Genomic DNA, 15,913 nt, shown 5'->3' on the forward strand with positions numbered 1-15,913 from the left:
CCTTAGCCATTTCACTCTGAAGATCCACTTGGTATTTTTATTAGAAAAATATTGCAATGAAATAAGATTCTCGACATTTCTGTCTTACTTCAACTCAATACACACAAAATGCTGGAGGAAATCAGCAGGTCGGGCAGCATCTATGGAAATGAAGAAACAGTTGATGTTTTGGACCCAGACCCTTCATCAGGACTTGAAACGTCAACTGCTTATTAATTTCTGTAGATGCTGTCTGACCTGCTGAGCTCCTCCAGCATTTTGTGTGTGTTGCTTTGTATTACCAGCATCTAGAGTCTCTTGTGTTTATCATGAATCAATTTTCTTTTATGTTAAATATTTAAAGCTATGAGTCTACAATGAATTCTGATGTGTTCTTAGGATTTGACAATTCTGCTGACTGACCATCAAAATTGTAAAGTTTTTATAAAATAAAAATCACAGTCCTTTTAATTGGAATCTATTGATGCATAAACATATCTGATTGGAGTAGCCATTTGTTATTTATTTTGAGATTTACAGTGTGGGAAGAGGCTCTTTAGGCCCATTGAGTCTGTACCACTCAATTACACCCAAGTGATCATGTAACCTTAAGGCCATAAGACCATGAGATATAGGAGCAGAATTAGGCCACTTGGCCATCAAGTCTGCTTCACCATTTCATCATGGCTGATCCAATTTTCCTCTCAGCCCAAATCTCCTGTCTTCCCCTCTAATATCCCTTCATACCCTGAACAGTCAAGAATCTATCAACCTCTGCCTTAAATGTACATACAAACTTGGCCTCCACTGCTGCCTCTGAAAACAGATTCTATTAATTCACCATTCTCTGGCTAACCTACCAACCCATGAGACATAGGAGCAGAAGTAAGCCATTTGGCTCATCAAGTCTGCTCCACTGTTCCTTTATGGCTGATTTATTGTCCCTTTCAACCCCATTCTCCTGCCTCCTCCCCAGAACTTTTGATGCCCTAACTAATCAAGAACCTTACAGCCTCGACTTTAAATAGACTTGGCCTCCACAGATCCACAGATTCACTGTCTGGCTAAAGAAATTCCTCCTCATCTCTGTTGGAAATGGACATCCCTCTATTCTGAGGCTGTGCCCTCATGTCATAGACTTTCAATTGTAGGAAACATCCTCTCCACATTCACTCAATCTAGGCCTTTCTATAATTGATAGGTTTCGATGAGATTGCCCCCTCAATCTTCTAAACTACAATGAACACAGACCCAGAGTGATCAAATGCTCCTCATACATTAAACTTTTCATTCTTGGGAACCTCATCTGGACTGTCTCCAATGCCAGCACATCTTTTCATAAATAAGGGGCCCAAACTGCTCACAATATGAGCAGCAATATGATTCAGCAACAATAAATATATGAGTGAGGCAGGGGTTTTTATAACAAATAAAACATTTATTAAACACTGAAAAACAAACCCCCCAAAAGTAAACAAATCACTAACGTAACCGGAAATCAGCTGCTGTGCGGCAGCTTAAACAGTTCTTAAAGCAATGAAGCTTAAACAGTTCTTAAAGCGATGTTGCAAAAACAGTTCTTCAAAGTAGTATTGCAAAAGTTCAAAATGCTTACAGTCCATTTAAGGGAGAGACTTTTTAAAGACGATTTAAATTCTCCTTCATGTCGTGTCGTTGTGATTCCCAGTCGAACTATACTTTTCCCACAGAGACTTTACGAAGATGAAAATGGAACGGCTTAAAGGCACTGACCTTTCCTTTACAAAACTGTACTCAATCCTTTCTGCTATTTCACAGGGATTAACACGAGCACAGTCAACGAATTCCTTCCGAATGAGGACCAAACAAGGTCGAACCTGTTTCACCGTCGAAATCGACTTTCCTTGATCTTTTAACTCCCGAACTCCGATCTTCACTCTCCACTGATTCTCAACTAGCAGTATTATAAAGAAACTGCTGGCAATGACCTTTTAAACTTTAGGCATTAAATAAAACTCCATCTTTCAACTAAACTGCGTCATAACATTAAATCACGCAGTGGCATGAAATCAACATGGCAAATCCAGCCACAAACTACCCCTCCTCACAGGGAGGGGTCCTCCTTTTATACCCTGTAAAAAAAAACCTGTCACATGACCTCTACTGGCGGGAAAATGACATCACTCCACCCTCACAAGACCATTACCTCAAGTCCAGTATAGCTTCAACACCTGTCACGTGACAAGTACACCACTGTCATGTGTCACGGGTACGTAACAATGCCAAGTGCATCTTTGGGGTATGAGAGTAAACTGGAGAACTGGAAGGAATAAATTTGCCTCATTTTAATCAATCGGCCATTATTTTCCTCATTGCTATTCCCTGCACTTTCATTTCAGGCTCACTGCTGTTGGGATGGAAAACACTGTTGTCCTCGTTATCACTGGTGTGATACTAAGAGGAATCTCTGCAAGAGGTGGTGGCCTCCTTATGAATGGAAACAGATTTCATCAATCAAATACAACAAAGAATCTGAAAATCTTTAAGGCCATTGTGACCATTTGCTGGTCTGAATTTAAGTTCATAAATGCAAGCATGCTTTTCTGCCCTGCGGCTATAAAATCTGTTGGAATCCACATTTAGTTATCATGGTTATTGTTGCTCTTTGCCATACATTTCTAACAATCAAGTTTAAAATTATCCAGTTTATTCAATTTGCTGGTGATGTTTCTTGAGAGCAGGGGTTTCCATCTTTTTTTAAGCCATGGGCCCCTACCATTAATCAAAGGGTCCCAGGTTGGAAACCCTTGCTCTAGAAAATTTTTTTGAGGAATTAATCAGTTTATCAAATTTCTGGCAATTTTTATATGATAATTATTTACGGTTTTATCAGTGAACACCTGTATTATATGCAGATCTTGGCAATTTACTTGCAAATGCTTCATCACTATATGAAGATACATCAGTGCGCTGTTAACTGTGGTGTGTCCTTCAAATTCTTGGCCTTTATATACTAGCCTAACCCTATAATATAATAATATAATAACCCTAATTGGCTATTGGTCATCATTACAGAAACTCAATTGTGATGTAAGGAGGAAATCTCTTTGCTGATTGGTTTGGTGCATTGTTGTCTGGATTATTGCCCCCATTGAGTCATAAATGGGATCAATGTCTGCATGTCTATTGACAGAATTGTTTGTGGAAAACCATGAAATTCTGTAACAGACATGCAGACCTCGATCCTATTTATGAGCCAATGCGGGCACACTTCCAGACCACAATGCTCAAAGTTCACCACACAGCCAATCAGTGACAAAACTTCCTCACTACATCACAACTGAGTTTCTGTAATGAGTTTCAGCAGACCGATAAATATATAAAGGCCAAGTTTTCAGAGGACTCGTCACAGTTAGCAGCACCCTGATGATGTCGCCTTGCAAGGTGATGAAATGTCTGCAAGTAAATTGTTAAGATCGGAGAACAATCCAACCCAACCATCAACCACCCGAGTGACAGATTTTCTTAATTATTTTCAACCTTTATTATACTATTTGTAATCAAACAAGTACCAAAATATGACTCTAGTTCAATTATTAAGTTGATTAAATGCTTTTATATGCAATTGAAGACAAAAAAACTGTATTGTCTCTTGCTGGTTACTTTATCCATGTTTTTATTTGTATAAAAAGCAGTATACTTATTATTGAAGGGGAGCAGCCACATGGGTACTCTGCATTGGCTTCTTATTCCCTTTCTTACTCATGATGTTTACCCAGCTACCTGCCTCCTGCAACCTACGGGTGACCACTGCCGTGAAGCTCTTATCTATCACCTCCTCATTCTCCTGCCTGAGCCGAAAGTCATCCAGCTGCAGTTCCAGTTCCCTAACATGGTCTGTAAGAACTTCAGCTGGATGCATTTCACACAGACGTAGCTATCGAGGAGAATGCAGAATGTTCCTCAGATCTCTCACATCTTGCGTGATGAGCACACCACTGCCCTGGGATCCATGATCTGGGGATGATGGGCAGGTGAGGGATTGAAAGGCAGATAAGGGGAGGATGGACAGGGTTGACAAGTGTATTCAGGAAAGTTTTCCTTTTCAGTACATAGAAGGCCCAAGAAAGTGTGCAATACTTGATCTGCTATTAGGGAATGACATAGGGCAGGTGACAGAAATTTGTGTAGGGGAGCCCTCTACATCCAGTGACCACAATGCCATTAGTTTCAAAGTAAATCTGGAAAAAAGATGGTCTGGTCCGTGGCATGAGATTCTAACTAAGTTGGAGAAAAGCCAATTTTTATGGTATCAGAAATGATCTGGGAAGTGTGGATTGGGACAAGTTGTTTTCTGGCAAAAGTGTACTTAGTAAGTGGGAGGTCTTCAAAAGTGAAATTCTGAGAGTACAAAGCTTATAAGTGTCTGTTAGAATAAAAGGTAAAGATAACAAGTGTAGGGAACTTTGGTATTCAAGAAATATTGAGGACCTGGTTAAGAAAATAAAGGAGGTACATTGCTTGTATAGGCAGGTAGGAACAAATAAGGTGCTTATGGAGAATAAGAAATGCAAGAGAACACTTCAGAAAGAAATCAGGAGGACTAAAAGACTTGAGGTTGTCCTAGCAGACAAGGTCATGGAGAATCCTAAGGGATTCTACAGATATGTTAAGAGCAAAAGGAATGCAAGGGAGAAAATTGGTGTCCCGGAAAATTGGAATGATAATCCATGAATGGAGACAGAAGGGATGGGGGAGATCTTAATTGCATTTTTTGCATCTGCATTTACTCAGAAAGTGAACGCAGAGTCTATAGAAGTGAGGCAAAGTAGCATCAACTTCATGGACTCTGTACTGATTAAAGAGGAGGAGGTGTTTCCTGTCATGAGGCAAATTAGATTGCACAAATCCCCAGGGCCTGATAAAGTATTCCCTCAGATCCTGTGGAAGACAAATGTAGAATTTGTCGAGGCCCTAGTAGAGTTATTCAAATCACACTTAGCGACAGGTGTGGTGCTCGAGGATTGGAGGATAGCCAATATTGTTCTGCTGTTTAAGAGAGAAAAATCAGGAAATTATGGGCCAGTGAGCCTGACATCAGTAGTGGGAAAGTTATTGGAAAGTATTCTTAGGACTATTTGAACAGACGTGGACTGATTAAGAATAGTCAGCATGGTAGGTTGTGTCTAACCAATCTTATAGAGTTTTTTTGAGGAAGTTACCAGGAATATCGATGAAGGCAAGGCAGTGATTGTTGTTGACATGGACTTTGGCTTCTTCCACAAAGCCGATGTCTAATCCAATTTACTACCTCATCCTGAGTGCCAACTGCTTGAACCTTCTTGACTAATTTCCCATGTGGGACCTTGCTGAAGAGTGGTAGTAGATTGTTGCCTCTCTGACTGGAGGCCTGAGACTAGTGGAGTGCTGCATGGATCAGTACTGGGCCCATTGTTGTTTGTCATCTATATCAACCATCTGGATGATAATATGGTTGATTGGATCAGCAAATTTGTGGATGACACCAAGACTTGGGGTGGAGTTGTCAGCAAGGAAGACTATCAAGGCTTGCAATGGGATCTGCACCAGCTGGAAAAATAGGTTGAAAAATGGCAGATGTAATTTAATGCAGACAAGTAGGGTTGTGTATTTTGTTAAGACCAACCAGGGTAGGTCTTACACAGTGAACGATAGGGCACTGAAGTGTGTGGTAGAACAAAGGGATCTCAGAATACAAGTCCACAATTCATTCAAAGTGGTGTCACGTCAGATAGGGTCGTAAACAAAGTTTTTGGCACTTTGGCTTTTATAGATCAATGTATTGTGCAAGATAGGACATTATGTTGAAGTTGAATAAGGCATTGGTGAGACCTAATTTGGAGTACTGTGTGCAGTTTTGGTCAGCTCCCTACAGGAAAGAAGTAAATAAGATTGAAAGAGTACAGAGAATATTTACAAGTTTGTTGCAGTTCTGGAGGATCTGGGTTTTATCTAAAGATTGAATGGGTTAGGACTTCTACCCTTAGAACATATAAGATTGAAGAGAGATTTGATAGAGGTATAGAAAATTATGAAGGGTATATGTAGATTTGGTAAACATGAGGGGAAACTTCTTCACTCAGAGAGTCATGAGAGTGTGGAATGAGCTGCCAGCACAAGTGGTGCTTGCGAGCTCGATTTCAACATTTAAGAGAAGCTTGGACAGCTATGTAGATGGGAGGGCTATGGTCCCAGTGCAGGTTGATGGGAGTAGGCAGTATAAATGGCTTGGCATGGACTGGATGGGCCGAAGAGCCTGCTTGTGTTCTGTACTTTTCCTTAACTGTGTGACAGGTGAGGGGAGTGAAGTGGTAGAGTGAAGTTATGATTGGGGATGTAGATTTTCAGTAGAAAAAAACTCAAACTGTATATGTTTCACCAGGAAAAGAATTGAGTTAGGGAAGAAGTTAAGGATGTATGGGTTAGAATTAGAAAGGGTTGGGTCCTTTAAATTTCTGCGAGTTATATTTGATTCACGATTAACATGGGCAGACCATTTCAGGAAAGTTGAGGAGAAATGTAAAAAAGTAATAAATGTGATGAGATGTTTGACTGGTAGGGAATGGGTAACCAAGTTGTTCAGCATTGAAGAGAATATATGTAGCTTTAGTAAGATCTGTGTTGGACTATGGAAATGTAGCATATGGATCGGCAGCTAGGTCTCTTGTAAGGAAACTGGATGTGATTCAGGCTCAGGCTTTGAGAATGTGCAGTGAGGCTTTTAAAACATCACCAGTATCAGCCCTGCAGGTAGAATTGGGAGTAATGCCTTTGGAACTAAGAAGGATGCAATTGATGGCAAACTACTGGGCTAATTTGCAGGGGCACAATGGTTCTCACCCCGCAAAAGGAGTGTTGCAGGAGTGCTGGGAGAATGGGAGGTTTCAGAGGGATAACTTTAGTCAGGTAGGGAATGATATTGCTAAAGTGTGTGGAGTGTCTGATCTAAGGATAAGTCCTTCAGTAGCTTATCTGATTGTAGCTCCATGTATGGCCTGACATAGACTGGCATTTGTTAGAGGTAAAAAGGAAAGAAAAATATAAAACTGATTTGGTAAGTGCATTTAACTACCATGTGACGGAAAAGTATAGTGATTATACTCAGATTTATACGGATGGTGCTAAGGAACCTGAAGCAAGAGTGACGGGGTTTGGGGTGGCTATACCAGCTAAAGAAATTGGAATCAGCAGAAGAACATCTAATAAGTTGGAAATGTATACAGTGGAGATGTTGGCAGTGTTGATTGTGTTACGATGGGTGGAGAAAGCTAGGCAAGTCAAAGTGTTGATATGCTCAGATTCATCCTCAGTTCTAGCAAGTTTAAGTCTTTTCACTCAAACAGTTGGCAAGATATACTTTATGAAGTCCTTCAGTCAGTCACAAGAGTTGCAAATCAGGGGGGTCGGGTAAAATTTCTATGGGTTCCAGAACATGTAGGGATGAAGGGGAATGAGAGGGTGGATGAGTTGGCAAAGAGGGTGTTAAAGAAAGAAAATATAGAAATGCACATTAGTATCAGTAAAGCAGAGGCTAAGTGTGTAATCTGGGAAAAAAATCATCTAAATGTGGCAAGAAAGATGGGACAGAGAGGGGAAAGGGAGGCATTTATATCAAATACAAAGAAGTGTTTGTTGCAGGTACTAGGGTAGGTAGTGGATACAGAAGAGAGGAAACTGTGTGGACTAGGTTAAGGCTGGGGCACTGTGCACTAAACAAAACATTGAAAATTATAGGGAAACAGTAGACAGGTTTGTGTGAGGAATGTCAGGAAGAGGAGTCAGTAGAGCATGTAATTCTGAGTCGCAGGAAGTATGGGATACATAGAGAGATGATGAGAATTAATTTAACGGAATTGGGGGTGCTGGAATTCACATTAAAAGGGTTTCTGGGCATGGGTGAGAGAGCACAGGTCAGGGTAGTTTTAGCTTTCTTAAGGGATACAGGGGTTTTCTTATAGGATATGATGGATCATATCCTATAGGATACTGGGATGGCCAAAGAAGTAAGGATAAAGCGTAGTTTAGGGTATGTGTGTGAATAGGTGAAGGGATTTAGAATGTAGGTCTATCGTCTGATCCACACGCCGGAGCAGAGGGCGGCGGTAATGCACCATTCAGCTGGGTTCTGGCCCTGCCTCTTCCGTGACGTCAGTTTGCGACGCCGCACGGCTTGGCGTTGCCACGGTTACCGCTGGCCTTGGTCTCAGCCGGTGTTGGCGGACCGCGAACTCCCAGTGAGGATCCGGGCCGGAGGAATGTCGCGGATTCGGCAAGGGGAAATGAGCTACAAGCAGCAACAGCTGCTGGCTGACCCTCTGTGCAGAGTCACCAAGCGATGTAAGGGAATGGAGGCCTCCCGGGGTGAGGGCAGCGTTGGCAGGAGGGAATCTGGAGCCCGAGGTGTGGGTGGAGGGGCTCGGAGCCCAGGGTAGGGGTGGGGAGGGGGACCCAGGTGTGGGTGGAGGGGACGGAACCCTTGAGCTCAGGGTGGGGAGGGGGGCTGGAGCATGGGGTGGGTATGGGGAGGACCAGGTTGTGGGAAGGGGATTGGGGGAAGCCTGGCTCCCAGGCAGAGGGGAGAACCAACCCTATTGGGCCATGGGGAGATGGTGGGGTCAGCCCAGCCAGGACCCCGTGAATGGATTAGGGGGAATCAGTACTGTATGCTGTTTTCAAATGTATCAGACAGAAGCTCTCTGGTCCTCCACATCTTGCTGAAAGTGGTACTTCTGGCACTGAGTCTGGTGCTGTGGCTCAGAAGAGCAGAGAGGTGAAGAGGGTTGACAGATATGGTTGTTCTGGGAGACTGCCAGCCTCCCCGATGGTCACATTTGCACCAGGTGGATCAATATGCAGCTCTTTAGAGACTGTGTTAAGGAACTGGAGCTGCAGTTCGATTATCTTCAGTATGTTAGGGTAAGTGAAAAGGTGATAGACAGGAGCTACAGGGAGGTGGTCACCCCAAGGCTACAGGAGAGAGATAAATGGGTGACTGTCAGGAGAAGGAAGGTAGAACATCAGATAGTGGAGAGCTCTCCTGTGGCCAACCCCCTCAACAATAAGTGCTCTATTTTGAGTACTGTTGTGGGGTGGGGGGGGGGGGGGAACAACCTACTGGGGGAAGCAATAGTGGCCATGCCTCTGGCACAGAGTCCAGCTGGGTGGCTCAGAAGGGTAGGGAACTGAAGAGGATGGCAGTAGTAATACAGGATTCTATTTAGGGGGAACAGATAGGCGATTCTGTGGATGTGAAGAAGAAACATGGATGGTACTTTGCCTCCCAGGTGACTGGGTCTGTGATGTTTCTGAATGCATCCATAGTATTTTGAAAAGGGAGGGTGAACAGCCAGAAATTGTGGTACATATTGGTACCAATGACATAGGAAGAAAAAGGGAGGAGGTTCCGAAATAAGAATACAGAGAGTTAGGAAGGAAGCTGAGAAGCAGGACCTCAAAGGTAGTAATCTTGGGATTGCTGCCTGTGCCACATGTCAGTGAGTATAGGAATAAAATGAAGTGGCAGATAAATATGTGGCTGAAGAATTGGAGCAGGGGTAGGGATTCAGATTTCTGGAGCATTGGGACCTTTTCTGGGGCAGGTGTGACTTATAACATATAACAATTACAGCACGGAAACAGGCCATCTCAGCCCTTCTAGACCGTGCTGAATGCTTACTCTCACCTAGTCCCACCTGCCTGCACTCAGCCCACAACCCTCCATTCCTTTCCTGTCCATATACCTAGCCAATTTTTTTTTAAATGACAAAATCGAACCTGCCTCTACCACTTCTACTGGAAGCTCGTTCCACACAGCTACCATTCTCTAAGTAAAGAAGTTCCCCCTCATGTTACCCCTAAACTTTTGCCCCTTAACTCTCAACTCATGTCCTCTTGTTTGAATCTCCCCTACTCTCAATGGAAAAAGCCTATCCATGTCAACTCTATCTATCCCCCTCATAATTTTAAATACCTCTATCAAGTCCCCCCTCAATCTTCAACGCTCCAAAGAATAAAGACCTAACTTGTTCAACCTTTCTCTGTAACTTAGGTGCTGAAACCCAGGTAACATTCTAGTAAATCTTCTCTGTACTCTCTCTACTTTGTTGACATCTTTCCTACAATTCGGTGACCAGAACTGTACACAATACATGTACAAAAGGAGACGGGTTACGCTTGAATCCGAGGGAGATCAATATTCTTACGGGCAGATTTACTGGAGCAGTTGGGAGCAGTTTAAACTAATATGGTAGAGGGATGATAGAGCTGAGGATGAGCCAGTAGGTTTACAAGTAGATGATGGGTGTAACATGAATGTAAGGAAGGACAATCCAATGACTGGATACAAATGCAGACAGAACAAAGAGTTAAATTGTATCACGGAGGCAAAATTCAAAGGGCGAAGAATGCAGGACTGAAGGTGTTGTATTTAAATGCACATAGTATTCGGAATAAGGTGGACAAACTTGTGGTGCAATTAGAGTGGGCATCACTGAGTGTGCTGAAAGATGGTCATAGTCGGCAGCTTAACATCAAAGAATATACTTTGTATCGAAAGGAAGGCATAGGTGATGTTGTGGCTCTATTGGTAAGAGGTGGAATTAAATCTTTAGAAAGAAGTGACATAGTGTCAGAGAATGTCAAATCTTTGGGTGGAGTTAAGAAACTGAAAGGGTATAAAAACTATTATGGGAGTCATACATAGGCCTCCGAATAGTAGGCAGGATGTGTGGCTGAGATTTTAAAGGGAGCTGGAAAAGGCGTGTATTAAGGGTAATGTCATAGTTGTGATGGGAGACCTCAATAGACAAGGGGATTGGGAAAATCAGGTTGGTGTCGGATTGCAAGAAAGCAGATTTGTTGAATGCCTATGAAATGGCTTTTTAGAGCAGTTTGTGCTTGAGCCTGCAAGGGGAAAGGGGGAAAGACTATCTTTTATTTGGTGTTGTGTAATAACACAGATCTTATTAGGGAGATTCATGCAAAAGAACCTTAGGAGACAGTGATCATAATATGATTGAATCCATACTTCAGTTAGAGAGGGAGAAGCATAACTCACATGTATCAGTATCACAATGGAATAAAGGGAATTACAGACTGGCAGGGAAGGCAGCAGAGCAGAGGTCGCGGAAGTTTCTGGGAATAGTTCACAAGGTGCAGAGTAGATCTGTCCCACAGAAGAAGTTGTTCTCAAATGGCAGTTGTAGTCAACTGTGGTTGACGAAGGAAGTTAAAGACTGCATAATAGCTAAGGAAAGGGCATATAAGGATTTGCATTGTTGGCATTTATAAGACACTAGTCAGGCCACACTTGGGGTATTGTCAACAGTTTTGGGCCCTATATCTCAGAAAGGATGTGTTGTCATTGGAGAGAGTCCAGAGGATATTCATGAGGATGATTCCAGGAATGAAGGGGTTAACATGTGAGGAGCATTTGGCTGCTTTGGGCCTGTACTCACTGGAATTTAGTAAATACAGGGGGATCTCATTGAAACCTATTGAATGTTAAAAGGACTAGATAAGGTAGATATGGAGAGGATGTTTCCCATGGTGGGGGTATCCAACACTAGAGGACACAGCCTCAAAGCTAAGGGGCAACCTTTTAGAACAGGCATTTTTTAGTCAGAGAGTAGTGAATCTGTGGAATGCTCTGCCACAGATTGCGGTGGAGCCCAGGTTTGTGGGTATATTTGAAGCGGATGTTGATAGTTTCCCAATTGTTCAGGGCGTCAAAGGATATGGCAGGAAGGTAGGTGTATGGGGTTGAGTGGGATCTGAGATGAGTCATGATGGAATAGTGGAGTGGACTCAGTGGGCAGAATGGCCTATTCTGCTCCTATGTCTTTTGGACAGTGGTGTTGAAAGGAGATTCCTCACTCAAAGGAACAGAGATGAGGTTTTGTGCATGTGATAGAGACATCTGGATGGTATGCTGCCTCCCTGGTGGCAGGATCAGGGATGTCTCGGATCATGTCCATGGCATTCTCAAGGGCAAAGGCGAGCAGCAAGAGGTCTTGGTGCATATTCGCACCAATAGCATAGGTAGACAAGGTGGGAGGTCCTGAAGAGAGACTTTAGGGAGCTAGGTAGAAAGCTGAGAAACAGGACCTCTACTGTAGTAAGGGTATGTGAGGATAAGAATAGAATGATTTAGCAGGTGAGTGTGTCACTGAGGCATTGGTACAGGTGGCAGGGGGTCAGATTTATGGAGTATTAGGATGTCTTCTGAGGAAGGTATGACCTATAAAAAAGGGACAGGTTACACCTAAACCCAAAGGGGTCCAATATCCTTGTGGGGAGGTTGGCTAGGGTTGTTCGGGAGGGTTTAAGGGGGATTGGAACCAGAGTGATAGTGCTGAAGATGAGGTAGTTGGTTTACAAACAGAAGGAATGTGTAGTGAGAGTCCTAGCAGGAAGAGGCTGATGATAGGGCAAAATTGCAGTCAACAGGATGAGTTGCAATGTAAAAGGCAGACAAAATCAATAAAGATGAATACAGGACTAAAGGTGTTATATTTGATTGCGCACAGTCAAGGTTGATGAACTTTTAGTACTATTACAGATTGGCAAGTATGATGTCATAGGCACTAGGAGATCAGCTATTCTGGACTGGGTGTTGTGCAATGAACCAGAATTGATTAGAGAGCTTACGGTAAAAGAACACTTTGGGGCAAGTGATCATAATATGATTGAATTCTCCCTGAAATTTGAAAAAGAGAAGCTAAAGTCAGATGTATCAGAATTACCATAGAACCATAGAATATTACAGCGCAGTACAGGCCCTTCAGCCCTCCATGTTGTGCCGACCCATATAATCCTTAAAAAAGAGTACTAAACCCACACTACCCCATAACCCTCTATTTTTCTTTCATCCATGTGCCTGTCCAAGAGGCTCTTAAATACCCCTAATGTTTTAGCCTCCACCACCATCCCTGGCAAGTCATTCCAGGCATTCACAAGCCTCTGTGTAAAAAAAAAACTTACCCCTGATGTCTCCCCTAAACTTCCCTCCCTTAATTTTGTACATATGCCCTCCGGTGTTTGCTATTGGTGCCCTGGGAAACAGGTACTGACTATTCACTGTATCTATGCCTCTCATAATCTTGTAGACTTCTATCAAGTCCCCTCTCATTCTTCTACACTCCAAAGAGAAAAGTCCCAGCTCTGCTAACCTTGCTTCATATGACTTGTTCTCCAAACCAGGCAACATCCTGGTAAATCTCCTCTGCACCATCTCCATTGCTTCCACATCCTTCCTATAATGAGGTAACCAGAATTGAACACAATACTCTTAAGTGCAGTCTCACCAGAGAATTGTAGAGTTGCAACATGACATCTCTACTCTTGAACTCAATCCCCCTGTTAATAAAGCCTAGCATCCCATAGGCCTTCTTAACTACCTTATCAACCTGTGCAGCAACCTTGAGGGATGTATGTAACTGACCATTAATCCTGTCTTCTGGTTTGTCCTTCCAAAATGCATCACCTCACACTTATCTGGATTGAACTCCATCTGCCATTTTTCTGCCCAATTTTGCAGCCTGTCTATATCCTCTTGTAACCTTTGACAACCTGCAGCTCCATCCACAACTGCTCCAATCTTCGTGTCATCCGCAAACTTACTTGCCCATCCTTCTGCCTCTACATCCAGGTCATTTATAAAAATCACAAATAGCAGGGGTCCCAGGACAGATCCCTGTGGCACTCCAGGCAGAGTACTTTCACCGACCTCCAGGCAGAAAACTTTCCTTTCATAACTACCCTCTGCTTTCTTCCTTTAAGCCAATTTTTTATCCAAACAGCCAAGGTTCCACTTATCCCACGCCTCATGACTTTCTGAATGAGTCTCTCGTGAGGGACCTTGTCAAATGCTTTGCTAAAATCCATATAGACCACATCCACTGCCCTATCCTCATCAATTTCTTTTGTTACCTCTTCAAAAAACTCAATCAGGCTTGTGAGGTACGATCTTCCCTTCACAAAGCCATGTTGACTATCCATGAGTAGACTGTACTTCTCCAAATGCTCGTAGATCCTATCCTTAAGAATCCTTTCCAGTAGTTTGCAGACCACCGACGTAAGACTCACCGGTCTATAGTTCCCAGGTTTCTCCCTATTACCTTTTTTAAACAAGGGAACTATTTTTGCCATTCTCCAGTCATAGAACATAGAATAGTACAGCACATTACAGGCCCTTTGGCCCACAATGTTGTGCCGACCCTCAAATTCTGCCTCCCATATAACCCCCCCACCTTAAATTCCTCCATATACCTGTCTAGTAGTCTCTTAAACTTCACTAGTGTATCTGCCTCCACCACTGACTCAGGCAATGCATTCCACGCACCAACCACTCTCTGAGTAAAAAACCTTCCTCTAATATCCCCCTTGAACTTCTCTCCCCTTACCTTAAAGCCATGACCTCTTGTACTGAGCAGTGGTGCCCTGGGGAAGAGGCGCTGGCTATCCACTCTATCTATTCCTCTTAATATCTTGTACACCACTATCATGTCTCCTCTCATCCTCCTCCTCTCCAAAGAGTAAAGCCCTAGCTCCCTTAATCTCTGATCAAAATGCGTACTCTCTAAACTATCTCTAGTCCTCCGGCACTTTCCCTGTAGCCAAAGAGGATTCAAAGATCATAGCTAATGCTCCAGCGATCTCTCAATTCCCACAACAACCTGGGGTGCATCATATCCGGCCCTGGGGGATTTATCAATCTTGATGTTTTTAAGAAGATCTGGCACTACTTCTTCCGTAATCTCCACATTGTCCAGCACATAGGCCTGCTCTATTTTGACCTCACCCTGATCAAGATCCTTTTCACTTGTGAATACTGAAGCAAAGTATTCATTTAGGACCTCCCCAGCCTCCTCCGCCTCCAGGCACATGTTGCCCTCTTTATCCTTCAGCGGCCCTACCTTTGTTCTCCTCATCCTCACATACACATAGGACACCTTGGGGTTCTCCTTAAGCCTACATGTCAAGGCCTTCTCATGCCCCCTTCAAGCTCTCCTAAGTCCTTTCTTTAGCTCCTTCCTGGCTATCCTATATTTCTCATGAGCCCCTCCTACTTCCTGCTTCTTATATCTAACATATGCTTCCTTTTCCCTCTTGATGAGTTGCCTCACGTGTATTGTCAGCCATGGTTCCCTTTTCCTACCATTTTTTCCTTGCCTCAGTGGGACAAACCTATCCTGAACCCAGCTCAAGTGGTCCCTAAACTTCTTCCACATTACTTCTGTGCTTTCCCCTTTGAACATCTGTTTCCAATTTACTCTCGCTAGTTCCTGCCTCATCCCTTCAAAGTTAACCCTTCCCCAGTTAAGCACTTTACCATTTTGTCTGATTTTATCCCTTTCCATAGCTATGCTGAAGCTAAGGGAGTTGTGGTCACTCTCACCAAAATGCTCCCCCACCAAGAGGTCTATCATCTGACCAGGTTCATTACCCAGAACTAGATACAGTATAGCCTCTCCTCTCGTCGGCTGGTCCACATACTACATCCTTCTTGAACACACCTGACAAATTCAGCCCCATCTATCCCCCTTGCACCCAGGAGGTGCCAGTCAATATGAGGGAAGTTGAAATCACCCATAACTACTACCCTGTATTTCCTGCACCATTCTAAAATCTGGCTACTTATCTGCTTCTTGGTGTCCCGAGGGCTATTTGGGGGCCTATAGGCTACTCCCAGCACGGTGATTGATCCCTTCCTATTTCTGACTTCCACCCAGACCGACTCAGTGGACACTCCCTCTGCAGCGTCCTCCCTTTCTACAGCTGTGATACTATCCCTGACCAGCAATGCCACTCCCCCCCCCCCCCCCTGTTTACCTCCCATCCTATTCCTTTTAAAACACCTGAACCCCGGGACCTGCATCATCCAATCCTGCCCTTCCTCCAACCAAGTTTCAGTAAC

General features: G+C 43.5%; 2 protein-coding genes across 4 annotated transcripts in view; both read left to right on the plus strand.

Annotated features, from left to right (window-relative positions):
• Positions 1 to 3,598, plus strand: part of LOC140713910 (progranulin-like) — a 72,701-nt gene extending 69,103 nt beyond the window's left edge. For all 3 annotated transcript variants that reach the window (XM_073024579.1, XM_073024578.1, XM_073024580.1), the window contains one exon: positions 2,358 to 3,598. In XM_073024579.1, the coding sequence (XP_072880680.1) occupies positions 2,358 to 2,504 (147 nt within the window). In that variant the 3' untranslated portion in view covers positions 2,505 to 3,598. The remainder of the gene's footprint in view (positions 1 to 2,357) is intronic.
• A 4,504-nt stretch (positions 3,599 to 8,102) lies between these two features.
• clxn (calaxin) overlaps positions 8,103 to 15,913 on the plus strand; it is a 52,335-nt gene continuing 44,524 nt past the window's right edge. The window contains exon 1 of the mRNA XM_073024637.1: positions 8,103 to 8,334. Within this exon, the coding sequence (XP_072880738.1) occupies positions 8,103 to 8,334 (232 nt within the window). The remainder of the gene's footprint in view (positions 8,335 to 15,913) is intronic.

The sequence above is a fragment of the Hemitrygon akajei genome, chromosome 20 (assembly GCF_048418815.1).
Source record: "Hemitrygon akajei chromosome 20, sHemAka1.3, whole genome shotgun sequence".
Classification (NCBI taxonomy): Eukaryota; Metazoa; Chordata; class Chondrichthyes; order Myliobatiformes; family Dasyatidae; genus Hemitrygon; species Hemitrygon akajei.